At 35.9% G+C, this 10,614-nt stretch overlaps 1 protein-coding gene across 1 annotated transcript; it reads right to left on the reverse strand.

Annotated features, from left to right (window-relative positions):
* Window positions 1-721: 721 nt before the first annotated feature.
* LOC149793212 (uncharacterized) lies at window positions 722-7,835 on the reverse strand. Its single transcript, XM_089966321.1, has 5 exons — window positions 7,280-7,835; window positions 4,960-5,079; window positions 2,154-2,306; window positions 1,699-1,791; window positions 722-1,301 (listed from the first exon to the last, which is right to left on the reverse strand). The coding sequence occupies exons 1-5, from the start codon at window positions 7,617-7,619 to the stop codon at window positions 1,204-1,206; spliced, it is 804 nt and encodes a 267-aa protein (XP_089822447.1). The 5' UTR covers window positions 7,620-7,835; the 3' UTR covers window positions 722-1,203.
* Window positions 7,836-10,614: the final 2,779 nt, after the last annotated feature.

Here is a 10,614-nt window from a genome sequence, read left to right on the forward strand (position 1 = left end):
TTACACCGCACTGACAGTGAAAAAACCTTTTATTTTATCATTGAAGATTAGAATACCCAATGAAACGACACCAATAGCTCAAAACATACAGAAATCAAGTGTTCTGCAAATTTTTCAGTGCAAACCTGAATAATAAATTCGCTGCATTTAATATGTCGCGTGTGGCAAAACCAAAGTTCCTTCCCATCGTATATTTATATTCCCTTTTAAACGTGAGAGCTATAATCCTGTATTTTCGGTTCGTTTTAACGAGTGTCAACAAACATTTATATTACCTCTTGCAAGTGTGTGCTAACAACGGATTATTCCAGTTCCTTTCTATCCAGTCTCATTTTATATGTATCTTACCTATTACAGATGTGAGTTAAATTGCATTATTCCAGTTCCTTTTAAAAGAGTCTCGCCTTTATTTATATTACGTCTTAGACGTGTGTACTAAAATGGAATTATTCTAGTTCCGTTTCCTTTTAATGAGATGCGTATTACATGTATAGCACCCCTTAGTCATGTGTGGATAACTCATCAGTAGTCCTGGCCTCATTCAAATGATCACAGCCTTGCAAACGTACGCATGATTGCATCATTTCTGACAACAGCTTATTGAACATTTGCAGCGTTCTTGCTTTCAAGCTGTAAAGGGACAGTAACGAAATATAACAAGACATAACGGGTAAAACACGTCTTATTTATTTACAGAATCTACACCTTAAAGATAAAAAAAGTCATCACCGTGTAGTGGTATAATCAGGTTATAAAGATAAAAAAAGTCATCACCGTGTAGTGTTATAATCAGGTTATAAAGATCAAAAAAGTCATCACCGTGTAGTGTTATAATCAGGTTATAAAGATCAAAAAAGTCATCACTGTGTAGTGTTATAATCAGGTTATAAAGATCAAAAAAGTCATCACCGTGTAGTGTTATAATCAGGTTATAAAGATCAAAAAATTCATCACCGTGTAGTGTTATAATAAGGTTATAAAGATCAAAAAAGTCATCACCGTGTAGTGTTATAATCAGGTTATAAAGATCAAGAAAGTCATCACCGTGTAGTGTTATAATCAGGTTATAAAGATCAAAAAATTCATCACTGTGTAGTGTTATAATCAGGTTAATTATCCAAATGCTGATTTTCATGCAATCGTCTCATCCGCGAATTTGTATTCGTATGTATAAATGTCATAAATATTCCTGAGCACAATCCTTTAATGTATCAGACAAAATGGACATCCAGAGTGGTCTATCGTTGAAAACTCTCTGGGACAATCTCTCGAAAATGGTCTGCACGTGACGAAATCTGAAACTTAAAAAAGTTTAAAGCATTTATATTGTTTTTTCTTCCGGATATTTCACATTCACTATTTGTGTGTGTATATGTGTGTGCATGTGTCAGGCGAGAGAGAGAGAGAGACAGAGACGCAGACACAGACACTCACACATAGACAGACAGAGACAGGTGACATGACTGGTTGTTCTGTCGTTGCTTTTATTTTTGTTGCTAAATTGAGTCAATACAATTGGGATTTTTGTTTTTATAACAGAACATACAATGCCGGTTCATCGAAATGTTTATGATCTTCCGTTCTGTCTAATTATTATTGATTTGTAAGAAATCATGTGGATGACGTCTTATGTCTTACGAGTTTTCCAGATCGAAAAGACTATGTCTATCATTCCATAAAGACATAAATAAAATATACCGCATCTGCAAACCAGACAGCCCCTGGAATCAAAGTTAATGCAGTCTGGGAGGCAGTCGTGTAGATAGTCTGGGCAAGTCCTGTTCACTTTATCTACAACAAAACAATATATGTTTATTTACAGACAGACAGACAGACAGACAGACGGACATATAGACAGACATACAGACATGCATGCATACGATTGAATGAGTCTTGTAGTATTTAATATCAATATTATGAACAATCCTGTACCATACATACATACGTACATGCATGCATGCATACATGCATGCGTACATACATACATACATACATACATACATACATACACACATACATACATGCATGCATGCATGCATGCATGCATACATACATACATACATACATACATACATACATACATACATACACGCATACATATCAATGAATGAATCTTCTCGAATTTATTATCAGTGATATGAACAATCCTGTACCATCTTCCTTTGGATGGTCGGGAGAATCTGAAATTTGCTCAGTCCTATAATTCTCAACACCGGAAGGATTATTAAATAGCTCATTTACAGGTCTTCGGTACGCAGGATCGTCAGCTGTGGAAGACTGAGTGTTATACTCGATTGTTTGGCTTTCTGGAATTTAAAGAAAAAAAAATATATTAATATAACCTTTTGCTCTGAAACTATACCTTATGAAACTTTATATTTATATTGTACTACATTTTTTTACCAATTCAGGATTTTGTGTCTGTCTGGGACGTGATGCTACATGCCTGCGGCATGATGCCCCAGTGCTAGACATCACTATATTCTGACACACTGCAGACATCATAGCGATATAACTGGAAAATTGCTAAAGCTACGTTAAAATTCCAAATCACACACACACACACACACACACACACACGCACATTCACGCGCGCACGCACACACACACTTTTAGAACAAGAGAAAACTCCCAAGTGTTTCAAACAATAGTGTGCAATCAGTGAACTACTAGCGCATTACCAGTGCACATTGAGCGCATACCAATGCAAGGTTTAACATACAGAAAAGCTGCAGACGCTTCTTGTAATTTTTTAAAAATTTATATAAATATGTGCTAGTATTGATTTGTCCAAAAAGGATGCAAAGTACAGACCACTCTAAAAAGAATACACTTTGTATGCATGGATTCGGTTATTCGTGCCAAACTAACAAAATGTGAACTGCTAGGTAAATTAAACGCGTTGTACGCATGGATACGGTTGGCGTAAACATATTCTAAATGCCTTACATAGCTTTCATGTCTCTCAGTTCTGTACCACGTCCCATGAAACCCCACACATATCTTTTATATATCTCAGTTTTGTCCCATGTCCCCATGAAACCTCGCACATAGCTTTTATGTATCTCAGTTCTGTCCGATGTCCCCATGAAACCTTGCGCAGAACGTTTATATATCTCAGTTCTGTCCCATATCCCCATGAAACATCGCTCATAGCTTTTATATATCTCGGTTCTGCCCCATACCCCTTTGAAACCTCGCACATAGCTTTTAATATATCTCAGTTCTGTTCCATGTCCCCAAGAACCTCGCACATAGCTTTTATATATTTTACTTCTCTCCCATGTCCCCATGAAACCTCGCACATAGCTGTTATATCTTTCACTGTTGTCCCATGTCCCCATGAAACCTAACACAAAGCTTTTATATATCTCAGTTCTGTCCTATGTCCCCATGAACCTATCAACAATTCTTCTATTATATCTTTCACTTCTCTCCCATGTCCCCATGAAACCTAGCACATAACGGTTATAGCTTTCACTTTCCCATGTCCCAATAAAATAGTGCACATAGCTTTTATATATTTCAGTTATATCCCATGTCCCCATGAACCATCGCACATAACTTGTATTCATCTTAGTTCTCTTCCATGTCCCCATGAAACCTCGCACATAGCTTTTGTTTCTCTCAGTTCTGACACATGTCACAATGAAACATTGCACATAACTTTTATATATCTCATTTCTGTCCCATGTACCAATGAGGTTTCCTCTCACGAAACTTTTATATATCATACTTCTCATCCATGTCCCCATCAAACCTCGCATTTAGCTTTTATATCTCTCAGTTCTGTCCCATATACCCATGAAACATTGCACCTAGCATTTATATCTGTCAATTCTGTCCCATGTCCCCATGAAACACCGCACATTGCTTATATCTCTCTCAGTTCTGTTGTCATGTCCCCATTAAACCTAGCACATAGCTTGTATATATCTCATTTATGTCCCATGTACACATGAACCTCGTACAATTCTTGTATATCTTTCACCTCTCTCCCATGTCCCCATGAAACCTCGCACATAGCTGTTATATCTTTCACTTTTGTCCCATGTCCCCATAAAACATTGCACATAGCTTTTATATATCTCAGTTCTGTCGCATGTCACCATGAAACCTCGCACATAACTTTTATTCATCTTAGTTCTCTTCCATGTCCCCATGAAACCTCGCACATAACTTTTATATCTCAGTTCTGCCCCATGACCCTATGAAACATCGCACATAACTTTTATATATCTCAGTTCTGTCCCACGTCACCATGAAACCTCGCACACGGCTTTTATCACACTCACTTCTATCCCATGTCCCCATTAAACCTCGCACATAGTTTTTCTATCTCTCAGTTCTGTCCCATTTTGCCCTTGAATCCTCGCACATATATCATGTATACTAAAAATCGTATGTGACGTCATAGATGTCCGTCTAAATTAATTTATGCAGGAAAAGGGTTAGTGGGAGTTTAATCATTGGTTTCTTGCAGCAACAGTTATCTGTGTAATCCCCCCCCCCCCCATCACTCACCTTTATTATGTTTTTTTAGTAATCAATAAGTTACTTTCGAACTCAGCATGTTAGAATACTAAGACTTGTACAGACTTCCCGAAACGAAATTAAGATATGCGTATCATATCAATGGTTTAATCGTGATTAATTTCATGAGTTAGCCATTTGTGACACAAACTCACCGTTGTACAAGATACCAGTATTGTAATTGGCAAATATGAAAGGGGTAACGTTTTCCTTAAGTTTTTAGTTCGATCAGTTTAAAGCAGGGTTACTCGAGTGCTTTCAATCATTTTCCACTGGAAGTAATCAATCATTTGGTAATTAAAGGAACCACACCATAGCATTCTTTTTAGGATTAAAAAAATGTTATTGTGAAAGAGCTGGATGCCTGCAAGTGTGTCAAAATGTCCTGTACATAAGAATAGACTCTTATAATGCAATCCATCATACCACATGTACATATCGGGCAACCGCTGTTTGGGTCTGTTTTGACACATTGCTGACGACACGACTGCCAGTTACTGGTACATAGACGTCCGACCAGATTCCCCGAAAATGAAGGCACACTATCTGCAAATATGAAAAAGCCGTTATTATTCCGCTCTAGTTGCTGTATTTTTTTTAAATATCTAGGTAATAATATTACCTTTTGCAGAATAATGCATTTCCTCGAGTTCTCAATGCATTAGCAGTTATTGTTTGTTGACCATCTTTCTACTGGGCACACTTTGAAACCTCTTACGCATGAATGCGAATTATGTCCAATAGCCTATTCGTATAAGGTATACTAAATACAAGATATATCCTTTTCTAAATCCATGTTTTTGATTCAGTATTATGTAAGGTCAGTGTTCATTTAATCATTTATTGTTCATATGTTAATATCTGATGCAGCGTACATACTATACAGATGTTTAATTTATGCTACATATAAATACATATACTTGACTGTATCCAGATTGGTATTCAAGCAGAAATAATATCGAATAACTCCTCTAAAACTAGTTATTTTTTTTTTTTAAAAATGTTGTTGAAAACTATTAATTTGCTTTTTTTACAAGGTTATATCATCGTCGTGTTGATCGAATAAATAAAAGACATTCTTAAGATTTAAACGCTAAAGTTAGTTTGGATAAAGAAATCCGGAGTACATAGTTTGCTCTGTCAGCATATATTATATGTATCGAACGATATTCGGTCCGTACGTCACATCAGACTTGGCATTGGCCAAGAAAAATGACGAAGAAGCTAGAGGTACTTCATCAAGTTAGTTAAAGTTGATGCAATGTGTTATTATGATTCACTTATGATTGACACTGACGATACATTTCAGTTCTTTATTCTATCTCTCAGTCTTTCTCTGTCTCTCTCTCTCTGTCTGTCTGTCTCTCTCTCTGTTGGTATGTGTGTCAGTTTTGTCGTAATAAATACAACTGTAGGGATACAACAAGACTGAGAGAAATAAAGAAATTGATCCTTGTAGGCAACTGTCATGACTAACTGACCAAATATGAGTCATACCTTAAGGCATTAAAAAGTTGTCAGTTGGTATAATTTTTTTTTATTCTTGTGATTAGCAGAAATGAAACAAAACAAGAAAACAAAAGAATCAATGAACATCAAATAACACGTAAGTGTATGCTACCTTTACAGTATCGTTTCTTGTCTCACCTGACCTTTGCATATGTGCACCATTTGTATCGTGCAACAAATCCCAAATAAAGTGTACACGTAGCATTATAACGATTCCAATGTGTAACTTGGTATAAATTAAAGTTCAAGGATTCCTTCAATCTCAAACTAATTTTCTTCTCTCTCCTGTCGTCCACTCAATGTTTCCCTACTTTATACGGTAAAAGGGAGAGAACCACAAAAATAAGGCGATTTCTATCAAATTATGTAACATGTTGTTTTCCTTTAGAGGCTGTAGATGAAACAACGACAAAGGCAATGTTTCGCGCTTGTTTCCAATGCCACTAATTAATAAAAATTACTAAGACTTACGTTCTTCAAGTAAGAATGGAGCTATAGTAAACGCATCTAAGCACGAATCCAGATTATTTGATCCTACGATAAGGTTTAGAAAAATAATGAAATATGGTGATATACTTCAAATTAGCTAACAAATCTTATACTGGCATGTACCTATGTAACTTTAAACTGGTGATCCGACCTTATGTTTAGACATGCTGTACATTTATGTTTATTTTATGCCATAGTAAATTGTTGTAAATTTCTTCTTAATAATTTTGTACGAGTTGCACTATGATAAAAGAACAATGCCTCGAAAAATGGTTTAAAGTCATGGATGTATGTATATCAGTAACTTGTCATGTAAAGTCCTGATCCAAGCGAATTTTTGCAAAAGTTCAGTTAATGTTTTGTATCCTATTCATGACTGATGTTGACAAAACTGGTGACAAAACTGGTGTTGCGAACTGAATCAGCTGAGATTTAATGGTTCTACGTTCCTAAAATAGTGACCATGGTTTAGTTTCAGTGACCATTTTCAAGTTTAGCATTGGATGTAAAATTAAATATGGTGCATTATACCATACAAGTGTTATTTTCACGGTGCCAAAATTTCGCGATTCGGTTCCTATGTTTCCGCATTATTTTTATTTTACGCTTTCATCCATTCGATATTACGCTATATTTATGATTGTAGTATTAACTTAAAATTTTCACAGATAATTAAACTAACGTGGTAGCCTAATTGATCTCGAATATATTGGAACTGAAATCCTCGCAAAATATTTACGGCACTCACCTATATCAGTTCCGGCCATGTTATTGTCTGCTTCGAAGTTAGTCTGCCCAGATTTAACATTGTCGTACGATGTCCCAGAAAACCTCGGATAGTTGTTTCCGATGTTAACGTGTCCGCTTGGATTGGCAACATCCATGTTTGAGGGGATGAAAGTAAGGAAACCTGGAGCGTTTGCCGCAACACTTGGGTTTCTAAAGAGTCCCATGGGGTCGATAACTCCACTCCGATATGCGTTCGTTGACTGCGTACTTGAACTCGTTGGCCGTTGCTGCTGTTGTCCATGCTGTTGTTGTCCATGTTGTTGCTGTCTGTGCTGCTCTTGATTGTGTATCTGCTGCATTTCAGGGCTTAGGTTATACTGGTGATGTATATGTTGTTGCTGAACTGTGTGCTGATATTTCGAATTTTTGTTGACGACGTAATTACGTTTCAAGTCTTCATTTATAAACACGCGTTTTCCATCATTAGTGTGAACATAATCCGGAGTCAGACTGGCTTTAACAAAAGGGGATCATTTCATGATTACGAAAATGTATTAAACAGCTAGAAAACGTTGTAGCTATTCCAAATTTTCACTATATGGGTAATTCATACATTATTGCAGTGGCGTCACTAGGGGGTGCGGGGATGCGGACCGCACCGTGTGACACCATTAGAGGGGGTTACACCAAAATGACTGTCTATAAAATGTTTGAATTTTGTGCAGGAAAGGGGTCCATAGGGATGACACCATGAGTTACCACACTGGGTGACACCAACCCTAGTGATGCCACTGCATTATTGATATACATTGTTTCCAAGAAAATAAATCATGCTAAAATGCGAATAAAGAAAGCGAAGCGGAATAAAAGAATAAATAACATTGTTTCCAATGGACTTTTTTTTATCTGCCGACCCCTATGCATTTTTCCAACGTGAGCAATACCAACTAATACAAAATATGAGCTAGAAAACATCTACGGAATTGTTGAATGGTGTGACTAGTGCAGATTTCATTTCGTTCGCAGGCGACGTTATGACAAAAATGTTCATTACAATGCTGATTATTATTCGTCTTAGTGTTATACGTCTACTGGAGATAGACTCAGATGTATATAATAAAATAATGGTTTATTTTGCGTGATGTTACGCTAATCTTGGTCTGTCTCTTATATATATATATATATATATATATATATATATATATATATATATATATATATATATATATATACCAAGTAATGTCATGCAAATGCAAATAATTTAATTGCAAGCATGTAGTAAGTGCATAGCTAACTATCATGTGCGTCATGTTCTTCATTTAACACATACACAAAATCTTCTCAGTTCAGCACAATTATATCAGATCTCTAAGGTTTACTATTGTTAAATAGAGGGGGAAAATGAGTTTACAACTTTCTTATTCAGATCGATTGACTTCATGCTATGTGGTTAGTAAAAAACAAGAAAGCTAAATATTTATTTTAGGCTATTAGATTTTCAGCTGTTTGCGTATAATAATATACCACGTTCTTCGGTTACCAATGCAGATTTCTCCTTCACAGAACTTCTTTAGTTTATTCTGCTTCATGTTTTCTTAATTGAAGAAAGATTTGCACTTAGCATCCATACATTTATGCAATTTATCTTTTCAATGGACTCCGCAGCGCAAATTAAACATGTGTTTAGTAAGAATTTGCAGCGAATATCATCATATTTATCATAGCTATCATCGTCGTCGCTCTCGTAATCGTCGTAATCGTTATTACCATTAACATCAGCAGCAGGAGAATCACCATCATTATCAGGTATTCGTTCTCTTTCTATTTCATCGTCATACTTTTATTATTAGTTGTAGTAGTAAAGTAGTATTAGTAGTGGTAGTAGTAGTAGTAGTAATATAAGTTTGAAGACATTATTCTATTAATATGTGTTGTCAATACGATAGGAAAAAACTTACCAATCACGAGTTGCATGAGGAGCAACTTTAAAAAATCCATGTGTGACCGCATAACTGCAGTCTGTTGCCTATCATATAATAATACGTAATAAATTGTGTGCAATGTATCAAGACGTGAAGGGACCTAAATCAGCTAAGGTCCCCTGATAACAATCAAGACAGGTGCAGTTCGTGCCCTGGATATATTTATAGACAGGCAGACAGAACATATACATGTCAGGGATCTTTGAAATGACTTTCATCAGATATACCGTATCCTAATTCTTTGAACTTTTATTTAATCTGCGCAAGAAAAGATGGCATTGTTATGTACTAAGATAATAGCTCTCATTAACACAGTGTTTAACATGATCCTAATTTACAATTGTTTCTTTTCTTTGGACAATCTGATTCACTCTGCACCATGATCGTTTTGCACACGCCTCTGCTATCTTATTATTTACTATCCAGTTTTTGATATTGTCCATCACGTATGTACGATAAGAGTCTGACAAAATACTTATACAAAAATTGGCCCCGTTACATACTTTGATAAGATGACTTGCTCAAGTCAGTCTAAGACATGTCTTGATTGTAATTTGAAACAAGTGAAATTATTCATAAAAATGTGTCAACATTTTCCAAAGCGCAAAATTGTTCATGGTCATTGGAACATTTCTATTGGAGATCCGTAGTATATGAGCAGTGTAAAGTTCTAAAGTTTCGTCGGTTGGTAAGTTTGCATGCAGTCCACAATCCCATAATGTCTAAATACAAACGACTGGTTTTGAAAAACACCCGTATTTATGAAGTCTGCATCAGGGTTTGAATAATCTTCATTTCGTGACAACGCTTAAAAAGAAATTAAAATACATGCCAGGATATGCGGATGAAGATACAGATACTCTCGATTCAAAATGCTTGCCAGGTAGACGTAGTTATGGATAATCTAGATTGCAAAACGTGAAAGTATATGTCAAATATATAGTTTGTAAGAATTTGTTATAGATATCTGTATGTCAAAACTCGTCACTTAGAATTTGCATTTAAATTAGTCGCGTTGGGTTGTGTCTTTCTTTTAGGTATTCAAACATGCGTCGGACACTATAGGCTCTTCTGCAATTGTACAACATCTTGAATATACGTACCTGCAATTTTCTAATGGAACATTTCGCGTTTTATAGCATTATGTAATAATAATCATGCATCTTCTCGATTTAAATAAGTTTCCTACAGACAAGGTAAGTTTCTCGTATCAGCTTCGCTGCTGATAAAATTGTTTCACATATGAGTTATGCTCTTGATAAAGCTGTATTTCACGTAACCGGTACGCTCTTGATGAAACCGTATGTTTTCGCATATCAGCTGCGCTCTTGACAAAACGGTCTAATCGGAAATAAGTCAGTAAGGAATGCAA

Source organism: Sinohyriopsis cumingii, chromosome 8 (genome assembly GCF_028554795.1).
Source record: "Sinohyriopsis cumingii isolate HCF-2022 chromosome 8, ASM2855479v2, whole genome shotgun sequence".
NCBI lineage: Eukaryota > Metazoa > Mollusca > Bivalvia > Unionida > Unionidae > Sinohyriopsis > Sinohyriopsis cumingii.